The 17,782-nt window shown below is 41.7% G+C and overlaps 3 protein-coding genes across 4 annotated transcripts; 1 reads left to right on the top strand and 2 right to left on the bottom strand.

The window, feature by feature from the left end:
• Positions 1–65: 65 nt before the first annotated feature.
• Positions 66–3,582, bottom strand: dhrs12lb (dehydrogenase/reductase (SDR family) member 12-like b). The gene is made up of 10 exons (XM_023405457.2): positions 3,259–3,582; positions 2,674–2,807; positions 2,510–2,592; positions 2,297–2,392; positions 2,117–2,198; positions 1,959–2,020; positions 1,721–1,825; positions 1,462–1,552; positions 716–853; positions 66–576 (listed from the first exon to the last, which is right to left on the bottom strand). The coding sequence occupies exons 1-10, from the start codon at positions 3,312–3,314 to the stop codon at positions 410–412; spliced, it is 1,014 nt and encodes a 337-aa protein (XP_023261225.1). The 5' UTR covers positions 3,315–3,582; the 3' UTR covers positions 66–409.
• An 84-nt stretch (positions 3,583–3,666) lies between these two features.
• On the top strand, positions 3,667–7,673 carry ap1s3b (adaptor related protein complex 1 subunit sigma 3b). 2 transcript variants are annotated; one of them, XM_023405460.1, is made up of 6 exons: positions 3,667–3,812; positions 5,206–5,384; positions 5,569–5,677; positions 5,840–5,977; positions 6,721–6,782; positions 6,939–7,673. In XM_023405460.1, exons 1-5 carry the CDS (start codon positions 3,810–3,812, stop codon positions 6,760–6,762), a joined length of 471 nt encoding a protein of 156 aa, XP_023261228.1. In that variant the 5' UTR covers positions 3,667–3,809; the 3' UTR covers positions 6,763–6,782; positions 6,939–7,673. The 2 variants fall into 2 exon arrangements, with proteins under 2 accessions (XP_023261228.1, XP_023261229.1); XM_023405461.2 differs by lacking the exon at positions 6,721–6,782 and having other exon boundaries at positions 3,670–3,812.
• A 225-nt stretch (positions 7,674–7,898) lies between these two features.
• scg2b (secretogranin II b) lies at positions 7,899–11,188 on the bottom strand. Its single transcript, XM_023405390.2, has 2 exons — positions 11,111–11,188; positions 7,899–10,610 (listed from the first exon to the last, which is right to left on the bottom strand). The coding sequence occupies exon 2, from the start codon at positions 10,591–10,593 to the stop codon at positions 8,785–8,787; it is 1,809 nt and encodes a 602-aa protein (XP_023261158.1). The 5' UTR covers positions 10,594–10,610; positions 11,111–11,188; the 3' UTR covers positions 7,899–8,784.
• Between the last annotated feature and the right edge of the window lie 6,594 nt (positions 11,189–17,782).

Here is a 17,782-nt window from a genome sequence, read left to right as displayed (position 1 = left end):
TGAGACATCTGAGATGAAAGCAATGCACATTTTTCCACATGTGAGCCACAAGTCAGAAATCAAAATCCAACAAACTCTGTTTTATTGTCTAGGCAACAGACAGGCATGTTTTTACATGTATTCAGTAACCACTATTGATATACTTAATATCAAATCAGTTACTTATTAAATCAATAGTTTATGACATTTCCAGTTCAAAAACAGACCAGTTAACACATGGTGACATCACAGTTCAAATCAGGTGACACTGAGCTATGAACTGTCCTAAAAGCTGTCTTTAAAAAGAATGGGCAGAATTAAGAGTCACAGGACTAAATATGACAAATGTGTCACATTTTTCAGTGTTTGATCTTGCTGTTACTAATAATTTAATGACATGGTACAACAGATACATCAGTGATATCAGAATTTAAACAAACTGAGGTGTGGAAGGGCTCAGGGGCTCTTTAAGCTCTGGATCAGGTTGTGACTGTACAGCTTCGGCCAGAGTCTCAAGCTGACTCATGAAACTCTGAATCTCTTGAGAAGAACTATGAGTCCAGGCCAGAGGCAGGTGAGCGGGAACAGGCTGACGATCTGCAACAAAAACAATCTGTCAGAGCAAGTGACACCAGATGATGATGACGGCAGAATTCACAGAGGAGAACTGGGAAAAAAAGAGAGGACCATGTCTCTTGTTGTGTATGAAGAGTCTGTCAGATTTCATGCTGCTCACCTTGAAAGAACTGCCCGCTGCGTGTTCTGGCAGCAGCTCTAGACAAGGCCAACCATACAACAGTGTCCGCTCCTTGCTCTACACTGCGCAGTCTCTCCCCCATCATCTGGTGGAACTGAGGCATTGATGTGGAAACAGCTGGAAACAGGAAGAAATAAAATCAGCTGGGGTAAGTGTTGTGTTGTTCACATTACTAACAAAAACTCAACTACTGCTGTTTTTGCAGTGAAGTAAATCATAAAAAGGAGCTTTGATTTTCCACTAGATAAAATTGGTCAAATCAAAACTAAAAGTTGACGGTGTAAACAAAAGAAAAGAAAAATACTTTGGCATTTTATCACAAAATTAGGAAATGACTTTGAAAACCATGGGCTTCTAATAAAATAAACTTTTATCTAATCATGTCTGTTATCAAATGACTATAAAATATGAAAAAACATAGATCATGCAAATTATTTAGATATTAAGGGTTTTTTTTGTTCAAATTTTGATATATTTCTATTATTTTTAAAACCAATCAAATAATTACTTGTCCAAATGGTAGAGAAAAAGTCCCCAGTATCTCAGCTACATTTTTGTTTTTAAATTAATTTTGTACTCAAGACATTTTTGTAGCATCTCTATCAGCAGAGTTGATAGGCCAGACTGCTGTGCACAACTTTTTTTTTTTTGTTTACTGAAAAACATTTTTGCAGCAACGAAGGAAAACGAATAAAAACAGCAGTAATAAGATAATGAGTCAGTACCTGGTGTATCTGCCCAGCCTGGATGCATCACAGAGAAGTGAATGATAGGGTTGGCTTTGGCCCACTGTTGTGTCAGCACCACCTGCTGTCTCTGAAAAGAAACAACACATGGGTATCCCTGTCTCACCCCTTTTTCTTAATGGCTTTAAATGTATTCTGTATCACTAATATTATTACAGATGTAGTTCGAGATCAGATGATCATTTTTAAAAATTCTAAAATGCTAGCCTCCTAATCTGGATTACATCTTCCTCCCTACCTTGTTCTGGGCGTAGACCATGACGCCATCAAAATAGCCCTTCTCTGACTGCAGGTCATTAACTCTGAGTTTCTGGACCAGCATGCCTCCCGAGGACACAGTGATCTAACAGGCAGGGAGAAAAGTGGTTCAGTGTGCTTAGATAACCGCCACTACAGAACAGACAAACGTGGCATTATGCTGTCCACATAATGCAGAAAAGCGCTTTGTTTGTGTGGATTTGTGCATGTGTTCCTACCACTCTTGCATCCCGGCTCTTCTGGAGAAGTGGTATGAGAGTCTGGGTAAGGATATACACCCCTAGAGAGATGGAGAAAAGCTTTAGCCTTGATTTCATATTCAAAACCGATGTCTGCATAGAATTGTGGGATTTTGATCAACAGGATCACGTCTCACCCATAGTGTTTGTGGCAAAGTTCTTCTCTAGTCCCTCAGCGTTTACCTCTCTCTTGTGCACCATACACCCTGCATTATTTATCTGACAAAGTCAAACTAAGTCAAACAGCTGAGTCTAAATCAACATCATTAATTGAGAGAAGTGAGTGATGAAGATTACAAGAGATTGGTGATGCCTACCAGCACATTCAAGGATGGATACTGCTTCTTGAAGGCCTCTGCAAACTCCCAGACCTTGCATGTCTCTGACATGTCCACAATATGGATGTATACCTCCTAGAAAAGCCATATGAATGAATTTTTTTTTTTTTTTTTTTTTTTTTTACAAAGGATGGGATTTGTCACTTTATTGTCTATTTAATGTCAGGCATGATGTGGACAAACAACACTCACTGTATTCCCAGACTTATCCACAATGTCCACCCTGGCCTCTTCTGCTTTGTCTTTGTTCCTACACACCATGTGGACTGTGCCACCTGAACACAAAACATGATTGAGGCTTTATTTTTGAATCAATACAAAGTGCATCACAGAGATCAGAACTCTCCAGGATGTACCTTTCTTGGCTATGGCCATGGCTGCTGCTCTGCCAATTCCACTGTTGGCTCCTGTGACCATAAAAGATCTTCCCACAACAGACACATCCAGGTCTTGGGGCTCAAATTCTTTAGATGCTGCCTCATAACCTTTCCTGAAGGCACACAGAAAACACATTTATCAATGTGTGTCTCAAAGTTAAGAGAGGAATACAGATTTTTTTTTTTTTTTTTCAAAGTCACAAGATTGACAATCTCCACATTTTAGCTCCAGTAGAGTCAGGTGGTATGAATGTCATCCTCAATACTCATCAGCTGTCAATGGAACTATTGTAATTGTACATAAAGGCCAGTTTGTGTGGTGATGTGTGCCATACAGCGACCAGACCTTTGATATTACTCTGTTTACCACCCTTTGGTCTTAAATAAATGGCATGGAATACATATTGAAGACAATTAATCCTACATTTAGACAGTCAACAAGCTAGGATAATACACAGTATATGTATGTACACTAACTGAAATTCAGAGAGCATCCCCCTGACAGCATTTCTCTATTTGACTGCGCATCTGCGGATAATTACCAAAGTAATACTCAGTACTGACCTTGTGTAGTGGTGGATTCCGTTCAAAAACCAGATGGCATTTCGGTACACAGACATGTTATTAAGTGAATAACTATCCCAATGAATAAAGTGCACCAGCGTGCCAGTCCTTGTCAAGCACTGTGAACATGAAGAGAGGGAGAACACTTACTGCTCTCTACCGATCCTGCACGGGAATAACACTTAAAACAGTTGTCCTATCAGTCCAGTGATATGAGTTAAAGTTTTATCAGCTCACTCACTGAAACTACCTTGCACAAACCACGTGGTGGATCTTTAAAGGTTGGGATGAGCTGCTGGTCGCGAGCGTCCCCTGTAATGCAAATGTACAATAACCAATCCAGATGGTTGTGAGGTTTGGTGACGCGTCCTGCAGGCACCGCTCCTCAAGGGCGGCCGGGAGGGGCGGAGTTAACGAACTTTCTCACTGGCTGGAGTGGACGGCGGATAGATATGTGTTGAACTGGACTAGTTGACCCTTTGTGAGGGTTAAAGTGCTTATTTTTTTTTACTCTTTTGATAGCGTTCATACCTCTTGGCGCGCCGTCAAAAATGGTAAGTGTTTGGCGGTGTTATTTTTCCTACGCATGTCTGTAGGTGTGAGGTAGCGTCAACCTGTCCTGTTCACCTGTTACACCTGTTGTCGCTGACAGGTAGCTAAAGCTAGAAACTACACCTCTACACCGCTTCATTTTACTCTCGGGCCTGTTTGTTGTTGTCAGGACGCCCGACAGCAGCTGTATTTGATTTCTGTTGTGAGTTTTTATTATGTTTATCCTACTTTTAGCGACAGTCGGAAGTAAGGTGTACGTTTCCTTAACCGGTCCCCTCACTAAAACAGGTTTCGTCACTTTCCAGCCCTACTGGTAGTCTGATGCTTTCCATATTAATTTGCCTAACCTTGCGTACTTAGGGCATATGCACCTGGAAATACCAGTACAAGGACTGGTTGTAGGCCTGTTTTGATAGTACTATATGTATTTTTTCTTTTTTGTCCAGTTTCCATGCAGTGAAAACCGGATGTAATTGTTTTGTTGTGACAGAGATGAAGTTTCTGTACACCCGAAACATTCATGCTCTCAATGAAGCAAATCAGAATCAGACCTCCACCAATCTGTGGTGTACAGCAGTGTATATTTTCATAGCTATCTATATAGCTTTTTTAGGCAACTTTATTTTTTTCCTTTTTTTTTTAAAATATCAACACTTAAGAAGCCATTTATTTTGGCCCCAGCATTACAACAAATGGATCATATCTTGTGGATTATAATCTACATATTTCTTTTTTGGGGAAAAGAACATCCGTGGTTTCAACAGTCCTTTGTTGCAAAACATGAATTTATAAATGAACACTTTACTGAAGAGGATTTCTGACCTTATAATTCTTTTTGTAATGCAGCATTTGCAATTATATGCATAGATATTCAAGACAAGTCGATTTCATTTATATAGTCCATAAACCCTTAATGCCATGAAAAAACAGTTCAGTCACTCCTCTTAACCTCTCTTATATGAACAATGAGAGGAAGACTTAAAGGAAACAGAGTGGCACTGTGGTTCGGGTAGAAGTGGTGGGGGGAATTAATGTCCATTTTGATATGTAGCCAAATCTACTTCCAATGCTAGGAAGCACATTCTCTAAACATCCGAAACCCAACTCTGTAGCTCTTTTGAAAATTGTAAAGGAAACTTAAAACTACCTCTTCCTCAATAGTTTGTTGACCTTCACATTTCTGCCTGTCAAACCTATTTTTTCCCCCTTTGTTAATAGTGTTTGGTCAGTGGAGTTACTATTTAATGAGCCATGACAACAGCAAGCCACTCGTTTGACCCTTGAATTGTACGTGTGTGTGTTGGAGGGGAGTTAATAATGTTCTATGGAATGACTGTGTGTGTGTGCATGCATTACGATTGCCCCTCTGCTCCTGTGGTGCGTGTGTGTTGTTAGATGCGCTTCCTGCTGCTCTTCAGTCGCCAAGGGAGGCTGCGTCTACAGAAGTGGTTCACGCCCATGTCAGAGCGGGAGAAGAAGAAGATCATAAGGGACATGACCACCATGGTGTTGGCACGGCAACCACGCTCCTGTAACTTCCTCCACTGGAAAGACCTTAAGATTATTTACAAGAGGTGGGTGCTGCCCCCACATGTTTGTTTCACCTGTTCAAATTACTTTCTGTGTTTTCTTAGGCAGCAAGACCACCAGTGTCATTTTCACTAATAGTTACTCCTACTGTATATACGCCCACTGCATATTATCATTTATCTCCATCAATACCAATTTATAGTCGTCCATTGTCCACTTTTTCCTCAGATATGCAAGCCTGTATTTCTGCTTGGGTGTTGAGAGCCAGGAGAATGAGCTGCTAGCCCTGGAGGTTATTCATCGCTATGTGGAGCTGCTGGACAAATACTTTGGCAATGTATTTCAATGTGTTTCATCTCATTTTTTTATCTAGTCTAATGCAGAAATTTAAAACAGCATTTATAAATCTTAAAAAATGTAAGTCAATTCTGCACTGTGAACTGTCATATTTAAAAAAACAAAAACAAAACAATGTATTCACCTTCATACCTCCTCTCAGGTGTGTGAGCTGGACATAATCTTTAACTTTGAGAAGGCATATTTTATCCTGGATGAGTTTCTAATGGGGGGCGAGATACAAGAAACCTCCAAACAGATTGTGAATCGCTCCATCGAAGCCTCAGACATGTTACAGGAGGTGAGTTGCTGTGACACACATGCACACACACACACACACACACTCATTCAACACAAGGTGTGGCTTGTATCTGTGGTGTGACCATGTAACATCTGTTGCATGACTCAATATAATTAAAGAAATAGAGACATGTATTGGAATGTAGTTTAGAGGATCTTTGTCTTGTTTTAATCTCGGCCGTGGGATACTCAGAAAGGCCCAGATGCCTGAAATTGATTTCTTTCATATTTTGCTAAACAACAACACTTATCATAAATGCTGTATCAAGCTCCAGTATGGGGACTTGTTTCAGTTTATTTGTGTGAGTGTCAACTTACCAGCAAGTGACGCATAGTAGCCAGTGTCATAATGAATTAACAGTGGTGCTGCTGAGTCCCTGGTGTGTCTTTGTCTTTCTCATAGCTAATTGTCTTGTGGATGTTAGCTGTTGCTCCTTTTTTTTTTTTATATATAGATTTGTGCTTGTGCTGCTGTTTGTCTTACCTTCTGTGTGTGTATCTCTCTCTCTCTCTGCCAGTGTTATTGCGAGTGAGAGACAGATTTCCCTGGAACGTGGCGCAGGTTTTAGTGTTGTTTTGGCTGGTTCTTCCCGCTCTCCCTGTAGGTCCATGACTCTGTGTGGTACGGTAGTTTAACTGGGTGTGTTGTTCTGTGCCTCTGAGTAGCGCTGACTAACACTTGTAATCTAGAGTTGGATTTTGTGCAGTGTAGCCTCCCATTCATTTTGACCATTATCGCTTCAGGATGACAACAGTGAGTGGTATGAGGTGGAGCTGTTTGGATGACCTTGAATATGGACAGAAAGGTTAGATGTTGTGCTTGTGTTAGTTACCTATCGTGTGTTGGTGTGCTCAGTACTTAATAACAGGCGATGTTATTTGTGTGCCTGTGAATATTATTATATCGTGGTACATTTTTAAGAGGCTAAGAACGTGATTTCTTTATTTGTGCCTTTTTCTAGACCATGGAGGAGTATATGAGCAAACCTGCATTTTAACCCATGGAAAAGAGACATAAAGGGAAGGAATCCAGGAACCAAATGTACTGTACATGAGTCAAGCAAGTATCTGAACATGGAAATGGAATTAACTTTGACTCTCCCGAACATTTTCAAAAAAAGAACTGGGTGTGCTGAATGTCTGCTTCCCTTCTATCTTAAGCATTGCTGCAATATAACTTCATTTGAGAGTAAGTCTAATATTTGTTCATAGTCATGTGAAGGACGGGGTGGGGGAAAACATGTTTTTACATTGATCGTCATTAAACTGTAAATGAAGTACTAATAGAGGATCAGGGATATGAAATCATAACAATGAAGTGATATTATATTTACAAATGTGTTGCATTGATACTTAAACCACACATTTATATAAGTTATTTGAAGCGAATGGTTTTGTTCCAAAAATACTATGGACTGATTTTAGAAATAATTGTGCTACTCTGCAACTCAACAAATTTCAGTCTCTAAAACAACAGATTTCTGTGGAGTTAAAATAATTTGCTTTTAGAATTTTGAGTGAGACTAATTGTGATAAATTTCATACTTCTTTTAATCTGTATAACATATTATTTACATGCGGTGATCATTAGTCTTAAAAAAAGCGGTTGCCAGAGTGGGTGTGAATATCACTGTTTTTCATAATGTCAAATTTATGATATTGGAGCTTATGATTAAAATGTGTATTTTGATAAACAATCTGGCTTGAGTAATCATTTTTACCATGAATATACATTTGATGATTCATTTGATATCGGAAAATCCACCCAACCTTATGGAATTTAATGTTTACTAAGACTCAGCGTGATTAAAAATGTTATTTCCCCTGCTTCCTCTGATTACAAACCAAGGCTGCGTATGGTGTATGGTGTGATTTTATTTATTTTTTAATAAGGCAACACAACTCAGAAAGAAGAAAAATAATACAGCTGATGCTTTATTCATCTGTGATTCATCATACATTATTGAACATGTACAAAATGGTTTAAAAATGAGCATACATAGCACAACCACTGGTAGGCCAACAATACAGAGCTTCGCAGTATGAAAGGGTTGGAAGGCAGGCGACGGTCTTTATATTTAGACTTGGAAATAATCATCCATAATAATAACATTAAATCCACTAACCCTGAATATATAACGAGTCACAACAACACTCGTTTTCAGCCCAGCACACTGGCCAAATGAAACCCCCCCCATAATATTCCTCTAGTACTCCTGTCATTATACTGTATGCTTTTTAAAAGGCCCAGTCAGCATTATACTTTATAATTTACATGTATATTCACATATGTTGTTTGAATAGTTTGACATGAAAAATAAGCATTTTTTTTTTAACATTACTCAGTTGATTATAGTTGAAAATATAGGCCTGCTTACAAACACCATTAATGTGAACAAACTTTGAACAACATCACAAAACCTTAATAACTTGGATGTTCTTGTCATTTGATATTTGTCAATGTATCCATTGTAGATATGAGAGCAACAACGGGTTAACACCCAATCAAAAGTGTTTCAAGGATACCTGTTTGTCATTTGTGCACGGATTGCGCCTTTAATCTCCTGTGATATCACTATAATATTTCTAAAATGTTCTTGCAGCAAGTAGGGACTAGTAGTATTCAAAAAAAAATGTATTGGACCTGTAAGATTGCTATAGCCTATTCATTTTCGTTAGGGTGATATTACCTACCAGCTATAGTTCATATAATAGAAATTTGTAAACTAGATCACGTCCACCAAACTTTATTTTTGAGACAGTATAAATACTATATTCATAATTTCGTGCGTCTTGCAGGGGATCAGGCTACATCCCTGCCACTGCTTTTTCACGGTGCTCCTCCTCTTCCTCATTCACGATCTTTGGAGCCGAGGTTTTTGCCGGTATCTCCTCTTTCCCCTGCATCTCTGTGGGATTTACTTTCTCCTCTGTGACCAGCTCGGTTTCCCTCTTGGCGAGTGGCCTCCTTTCAGTGTCCGCCTGCCCCAAGTAGTCCTTCAAGGCGCGCTCGTAAAGCTCGTATGGGAACTGCCCCTTCAGCTGCGCCTGGGTGTCCCGCTTGGTGATGGTGTTGGGGTACTCTGTTAGGATTTTGGCAGCCAGGTACGTCGTCACCTCGTCTTCCACGTCACCATCATCGTCGTCATCGTCTGCACCGTCGGCCTGGCGTTTCAGGGGCATTTTGTTGAGCTCGGATAAAAAGAGGTTCTCCCTGCGTCCGGACGGAGGGGGGATTTTAACTGGAGCTGAATTTGCAGCAGGGTTGGGCGCCAATGGGATTCTGTCCGAAGAGGGAGATGTCTTCATGGGTCTCTGCACCACGGGATACTCGTTGCTGATGGTCTCCACTCCGATGATGTCTAAAAAGTCCTCTCTGTCCATGTCCTCAGGGGCCGTCTTGCTCTTCACCGGCAGTCTGCGGCTGAAGTACCTGATCTTGGGGGTCTGGCCGGTCGTGTAGCGGGCTGAGGCTTGGGGATCACGGTGGAGCTTTCTGAGCTCCTCTGTGAGCAGCATGTCGATAAGGTCCTGTGGAGGGACGTGGAGCTTCAGGGAGAGCTCCAGCAGCTCCTTCACTGTCCGAGGATCCACAATGGAGGGGCGGATCAGTCTCTTTCTCTGATCCCCGGTCTTATCCCTCTTCTGCGTCTGGTCGCTCATCTCCAGGACCTTCAACAGGTAGTAATCTACCAGCTTAGTGTCATCATCAGCCTCCTCCTGGTTCTGGCTGGCCCGGCGTTGCATCTCCTCTCTCTCTGCTTCCTCCTGGTCCCCCAGCGCCCTTGCCATTTCTTCATGGCTCCCGTTGACCATCTCCTCCGTCTCCTCCCTCTCCTCCACTGGGACCCACTCCTCTCCTCCGGCTACATCCTCGTAGGCCTGGTTTCTCAGGCTGAACCCGTCCTCTTCCTCATCATCGTCGTCACCGAACACGTCTCTCTTCTGGCCGGTGACTGTGGGCATCCTCCCGAGCTCTTCAAAGATGGAGCGTAAATTGGCAAGACTCTGGGGTGTGTACTGCTCGTCCAGGTCCTCTGTGGCTCTCTTTGAAGCGTCTGTATTCTCCTCATCCTCAAACATCAGCGGGTACTTCTTATGGGGTCTGGGGAAATTACCGTAGTCTACCGGTGCGCTCTCGGGGATCTCAGTGTCTTTGGTGCGGTGCCTGTGCGTGCGGCGGTCGTTCCTGGGCGCCGATGCGGGGCTGAGTTTCGCTTCTTTCCCAACCTGATCCTGCAGAGACTTGAGCAGGGCTTTCATCAGCTGCTCAGCGGTAATGTCCTGCCTCTGCATGCCTGGGGCAGGAGGCTGGCGGTCCCCGGGACCCTCGTCCTGCTGCGAGGCGAGCTGAAGCAGGACCCTGAACTTGTCCACTTCGTCGTAATCCACGGGTTCAGGTCGGCCCCCGTTCCGCTGCTTCAGATTCTCAATGTACTCCAGGGCTTTGATCATGTCGGAGCTCGGTGGGTAGGCCGCCGGGCTCCCCTCACTCTCCCCGCCTCGGAGCCTGTAGTGGCGGGGGAGAGACGCAGGCTGCACGGCGCATCCCTGGAGGAGGAAGGCGAGCAGGACCACGGCTCCCCCCGTGGGCAACTTGTGGTGGAAATGCAGCATTATAGGCTATTTATTACCTGCAAATCAAGAGAGCGCGAGATGTTAGTTAAGCAAAGGAAAAACAAAACCACGAGGATCTATATATTTCTATAAATTATTTTGACCAAAACCTTACTCGAAAGCATAAGCAGAGCGAGTCTGTTTTGATACGGGATTTGTATGCCTGTCAGGGAGTTACGCTTTGCAAACTGAATGATATGATGCTGTGCGTGAGGAGATACATCCACATCACTGGATGAGTCATTCCCCGCGTTGTTATGGGCAACCTCAACATCCGATTTCCTCTCAACAACATAAACCATCATTAAAAACATCTCTTCTTTTCCTTGTTATTTCATTAAAGCAGCAAATCACTAGATGTTGAAGATAACGTAGAAATAACGAAACGTAAAGTCTCGAGATCTGAGAGAAGGTATGGTAAAAAAACAAAACAAAGCACTGTGTTCCAATCGAAATATACTTAGATACATTTGAAGTAAAAAAAAAAAAATAATAATAATAATAATATGTGTCTTACCTTTGGCAATAGAGCTCAGACAGCAGTGAAGGTGTATGGCATCTCCTCTGGAAGCGGTTCTGCTCTCTTCTGTTTTCAGCACTTGGACAGCTCCCCTCGTTATATGAGGCAACACCTGACCACCGCGTCATCACACAACACACGCAATAGCCGGTCTTAAAAAATCCATATAAATGATTCAGGTTTATGATATGGCATACTAAAGAGCTAGCTGTTTTAAAAATAGCACTCTATGCTGTCTGTTGCACAGCACCTGTTCCATAAGCGATTGACTGAAAAAAAAAAAAATGTTTAAAGAAAAAAAGAAGTCTGGAAGCAGATGTGTTCACTTCACAAAGAGTTATATGTTTATGTGGATTGTTCATCCATCGGGACATTTAAACACTTGCATGAGCAGATTGTTTTTATTAAAAGAACAGCCTGATAAACAGTAATGAGATATGTCATCTTTTTTTTTTTTTTTAAAAAAAAGGTATTTATTCAAAATTATGTGCATAAAATTCCAAAAATACGGATGGATTTGCTCGCAAAAGAGCATCTCTAGCCATCTAAATGTAAAACATGTATGTTGTTTTTACCATCACTTCCACCGTCACTGATCGCCATCGCGGCACATGAAGAGTTAAACCCTCTAGCGATGACTCACAGGCTAAAACCACCGCGGAGTTGCTGTCGCAGTTCAGCAGCTCCTCTCTCTCTCTCTCTCTCTCTTTCTCTCTCCCCGCTGACAGAGATGGTGATGAACACCCCCCTGCCGGCTGGGGGCCGAAGCTCCACGGCATTCCTTCAGCTCGAGCAAGATAAAGGGGGGCACCTTGCTGTACCTCCACATGAAAGGTCATGGATGGGTGGTGGCAAACTTTATGGTGAGATCAAAAAGCCTTACTCTTAAGGTACTTCTTTTCACCATGCATGCATCCATGTGGATGTCAAAAAAATGCAACTTTCGTTAGCCTATATATTTTGAATTGGACTAAATAGTGAATTTTAAATAGTATATCTAATATAATCTTAATTTCCTTTCTATATGTAATTTCTCTTTAGGACTGAAAAACTGAGGTGAAAATGCTCAATCACCTTCTGTTTTTGAACTTATTCATTTAGTAAAAAAAAATTCAAACAGTTCTTTTTAGACACAGGATGAATCTTCAGTACATCAACTAATCCATAGCCAAATCATTTAATGCTTGAAAAGCAATAAATATATTTAAAATAAATTTAAAATTTACATTCCACTACTTCTGTTTCATGCTTTTTTTCTATCTACAAGCTCATCAAATGGGTCAGTTATATACATTAGGATGACTCTACCCTCACTGATGCTCCAGCAACATCTTAAGTGTCCTTTATACCCTCTTAAACAATTCCAACTATTCCACTCAATGCCCTCTGACACTCCATACACATAAGTGCTCTTCCATTTCAGCCCCCTCATTTTCATTGCACATCTAATTCCATGCAACATGCTCCTTATTTAGTTCATGTTGTGATCCTTTCATGCCATTAAACTAGAAAAAGAACTGCCCACTTAATCTTTTCGCTTCACCTTCTGTGTCAAGCGCACAGTGTGTCATCATCACAGCAAAGACGTTGACAACGTTGACAACGTTGGAGGTGCTTTTCACTTGAATGTGCCGTCAGCTGCCTGCGCTCCATGGCTGGAGGGCTGCAGAGAGCCTCCTGACGTTAAGAGACACATCCATCTGCCTGGCTGCTGCTGCTGCTGCTGCTGTTGTGTGCTAGCTTGTTTAACTTCCTGTCAATGTGTGTTTGTGTGTGTGCGTGCGTGTGTGTGTGCGTGCGTGCACAAAAGAAGAGTGGGGGGAATAAAAGAAACTGAAGTACAGTTCAAGAGACCAACAGAGAGTGGAGGAGAAAGAGAGAGAAGAAAAAGACGTGTTGTTTGTGAAATGTGTTGTATAATCCTACAGCATCACTACTCTGACATCACACCTCTCCATTCAGAAACAGCCTCCACCCTGAGCAACAGCAGAGATCACGACTGCCGGCGCACTATAGTATCAATCTTTTAAAGGTTACATTCTCCTGCGTGCCCATTAAGAAAAAGATAGCAGAATATGCTCATTGTCTGTTATCAATTTTATTTCAAATGAACAAGGACACAGAGGCCATATGAAGATGAATGCAAATGCCCAGCTCATGTCGACACATTTACATCATTCAGTGCCTTAATGATTTAATGAGAGTGAAAGTGACAGATGTTTTGAACAGCAAAGAGAGCACAGGCACTGTGAAGAGGATATTTTTCCAGCTTTAAAGCCCTTTAATTTTTGGGTTGTGCCCATGTACAGGTACAAACTCATGTGTACACAGTCACAAGTATAGACACGCTGATGGTATTCTTATGTGTGTTTCAGACAGTAAAGCTCAAATGTGCTTTTTCTTCACCACATTGTGTGCTAAAAATAACTTGTCATATGGTTGTTGTGATGTGTGTGTGTGTGTGTGTGTGAGTGAGTGATTATGCACCACAACAATGGAACAGAAATACTTTTAAGAGCAATATGGAAATATCTGGAGTGTTTATCATATACATATCCAGGTGTGTGTCAGAAAAGAGTCACGTATTGCTATAAAAATGTTCCCCCATTTGCTTCATTGAAGCAATATAACAAAACCACATTGTCATTAATAAGCATTTCATCGTGTAGCTTTATTTGTGTTGTATCTTTCAGCTAATCTAAATGTCTGTCTGTCTATTTGCTTGTGTATGTGTTGTTGTGTGAATTACATCAGCCCCCTGGGCACTATGATGATTCTGAGTGATGGATCAGAGGTTTTTAAACTCAAATCCCAGCAGGTTCCTGGTGGCGGAAGATTCACTGACTGAATCTGTGATTCCCCTCCCTTGTGATGTGCTGTCTGTGTGCATTGTTCCATACACAGACCCACACAGATACTTCAGACATCACAAACAAGACAAACATTTCCACTGATCAGTATTGCTGCGTTCCCCTCTTCTCTCTCTTTATCTCTCTTTATTGATGAGAGCTGCAGCAGGGAAGAGGCAAAACTATAGTAATTAGATTGAGAGTCCTTAGCGCTACTCTCACTCTCTCATTGGCTTTGTTTCCTGGTTTACATTACATTATTAATACTGTCCATATCTGCTGCTTCTGTCTCTCTGTCTCTCTGTATCTATGGTGTGTATATATATATATATATATATATATATATATAATATATATATATATACCATTGAACCTTCACCCTCCTTGCAAAGGGGGCATAGGTTTTTAAGTGTGTGACTGCTTTTATGAAATCTTGCTAGTGTTTCTGATATTTTTGTAATGTTTGCAGAAGAAATGCAGCTGTGTCTCCTTGGGAGCATAGTTTGTGCTAGCTGAACCGTTTCCACAGACAAACTATGTTAATTGAGCCTATATCTTGTCAGTTTTTTCTTTTTTTCTTATGTTAAGATGAGTCACATTGCTCTGCTCAGCCAACGTGAAGTATCTAGTTACTGGCTTTTTCTAATTTATCAGTTTCATAGCTTATACATCCAAAGCTGCGGGAGAGCTGTGTTCTACAGCTCAGAATGTCTTGATAAACCTTAGTTAGAAAACAAGCATGCTCTAGAAAGAAACTCCTGAACCAACCACAGCATGATGTATTATTATCTCCAAACAGAATTACATGACATTATGTGAAGAAGGCACGTGAGGCTATAGAATTTAATGGCTTTTTCTTGCATATTGAAAGTTAGTACATATTTGCCTTATTCTGCCCCCTGTATGCAATGTTGTCTTTCTTAGAGGAATTTGCAGAATTCTAGCTGAACAATCTCTATCGAGCGTTAACAAATGAACACAATTTTGTTTCGTACTCATTCCCCAAATCTCACTACGACTGAGTGACATTGATTTGAACATTTTCAGCGAGGCCCAAATTGGTATCTCAGATTTAATTTTATTCTCTTTTCTCCCTCTACCCAGCCCCCATACGCTCACCCCCACCCAAACCATTCATATAATTCCATCTCCTTGATCACGGTATAATATCTGCCATCATCTACAATGTCTCGCTCCTCCTCCTTCAGTCTGTAAACCCACTGCAGTCGACTGGGACATCGCTGCTGTTTACCCAGACGCCAATCACAGCTGTGGGGAGAGAATGATATCAGCTCAACAGTCACAATGGAAAAAAAACACACACACACACACTCCTGTTCACATTCACGCACACACAGCCAGCTGCAAAGACACAAAGACACAGACATACAGCCTCACAACACTGCATCTCAAGGAGTTTTGTCTTGTGTGTGTGTTTGTGTGTGTTCAGGACTGTGCTTTTGATTCAACTCAAGGAACTATGATTCAACCGAGAGCCAAGGTTGGAGAGTTGCAAGCACTCAATCGTTTCAGCCTTGGATTTCTTCTTGAAAGGAATAACATTCAAATCTGATGCTGTTGCATTGACTTGTGTGAAAAAAAGAAGTAAGAAAAAGAAAAACATGTTCACTGTGAGAGAGAAAGAGAGAGAGAGAGAGAGATGCATCAGGGCCACTTGTGGTCGTTCTTCCCCCGCTGCTTTGTTTGTTTTTATCCTCCTCCTCACCTCTTCACTCCCCATCACCCCATCATGAGGTGGTGGTGGTGGTGTTGGGGGGGGGGGCACACCCGTTGTCATGGCTCACCTTCTTTTCAACCAACGTCTCCATGGTGACGCTGCCTCACAGCCTTTCATCTGCCTCCACCTTCATCTCCTCCCACAGGTTGGTATCCTCCTCTCCACCATTACACGTTTTCATTTCTTAAGCTTAGACATTTTCTTTCACCGGCTTGCATTCATTACTTTTCTCCTCTGTTGTACCCATCCGGCTCATCCCTCCCCTTGCGCCAATTACCGTGGTTAAAGCATGGTCCTTGTCTTCAGGAGGCAGGTCGTTTCAGCAAGGAACAGAGATTGGGGGTGATTACAGCTGCAATATGTTGTCTGAGCCATTAGGACGGAGGGAGCGGAAGTAAGGAGAGGGAAAGTGTGCTGTCTGAGTAATACAGGGAGGAGAGAGGAAAACTGAATGAGAGAATGAAAGGAATGAAGAGATGGAGATTCTATACAGGCATCACCTTTTTGAAAAGGGCAGATGTCCATGTAATGCCACAGGAATGCAGCAGAAGACCTGTGAGAGTGGGCTAAATATCTCTGCATTAATGAGACCCAGTTCACCGACTGAGCCTCTGTTCCAACTCTACTAATGGTCATCTTTTGATTTCTTCTGTAAAAGAAGTTCAACATTTGGAATATAGCCTACACATATCTGTTTTTTTTGCTGAGACTTAAATGAGAAGACTGACACTTCCAGTAAAGTAAATATTTCGCTGGAGCCAGCAGCGGTTTAGCTTCGCTTGTCATGAAGACTGCAAACAGTGAGGCAGCAACACCTGCCTGCCACCACCTCTAAACCTCAATAACTGAAATTTGATATCATGTTTGTACAAGCCGCACAAAAACTAAAAAAACCCCATCATGCTTTGCAATTTGTCATTAAGTTCCACTCCTGTGCTCAGTTTTACATTCCAACCTACTCCTCTTTATTAAAGTCACTATATTCGTCCACCACCAGAAACCTCACATCAGCAACCAGTCCCCAAAGTCTTCTGTCTTTTTGCTGAACTTCTTTTTAGTTTCAGCTCCTGCCTCCCACTAAAACTGTCATTTTGCTCCTTTCACTCATTATTATTATTATTAACCTCCATCCCCCTGCTTTTTCACCTTGGTGTTGTGACTCATTCCTTTTCAGCAAACTTGACAGTGAGTCTCTGTGTGAGCGTGTATCTTTTTTTTCTTCTTTTTTTTTTTCTCTCCCTGTGTATGTGCATGGATTATGTTGGTGTCTATGGTAAAGCGGGGATGCAGCGTGACGCACTGGCTGACGTCACCAGAGGCAGAGGCAGGATGTGTGTTTTGATGAAGAAATCCTGTCAATGAAGAGAGCGGAAACAAAAAGCCACCAACAGAAGGATCTGTATGGAACGCATTTCATTTAGTCACATTTATTGATGTTAATCTTAATGAACACACCAGTGATAATGCACATATTTCCAGCAAAATTGATACAAATGATCATAAGCTTCTGCCTCTGTAATTGGATTTTGGTATTTTTGCCTCCCTAATTAGTTGTGCATGTAGCAGCCTTATGTGTTATTTGAGATGTACAGTGTCTAGGCAACCGTGGTGATTTTCTTTTTTTTTTTTTTTAATGTTCATTAAAGTCTGCCACCTTCCCCTGTCCTCCTCAGCGTGATTCCATCTGGCCAGTGTGTGAATGTGAGGCTGCAGGGAAGTGTGTGTGTGTGTTGAAAATATCAGTGACACACGCCAGATAGAGATTATATATATTTGTTGTCATATCCAAAGCCCAGCATGTGTGAATGGTAGAGTCTTTTGTTTGTAACGTAGGCCCACATGTACTTGCTGCATGTTAACAAACAGCTGTCTCTGCAGTGTGGCACACCCAACACTTTTTTTATTTTTATGTGAGATTTTTAAACATGCTCTTTTGCGAATGCTGTTCTATTTTTGTCACCCCTCTTTCTCTTCACAGTTCATCCTCTCATCTTTCCATTATGTACAGTGTCATTCATCCACCGTTCCCTCCTTCTCTCCCCCTCTCCCCCCACTTAGCTTGTTAGCTTGCTTATCCCCCCC

Source organism: Seriola lalandi, unplaced genomic scaffold (assembly GCF_002814215.2).
Source record: "Seriola lalandi dorsalis isolate HSWRI2012SDOR001 ecotype SW California unplaced genomic scaffold, Sedor1 jcf7180002054277, whole genome shotgun sequence".
In the NCBI taxonomy this organism is placed as follows: domain Eukaryota; kingdom Metazoa; phylum Chordata; class Actinopteri; order Carangiformes; family Carangidae; genus Seriola; species Seriola lalandi.
Note: the sequence above shows the minus strand (reverse complement) of the source record. Positions and strands in the feature narration are given on the sequence as shown.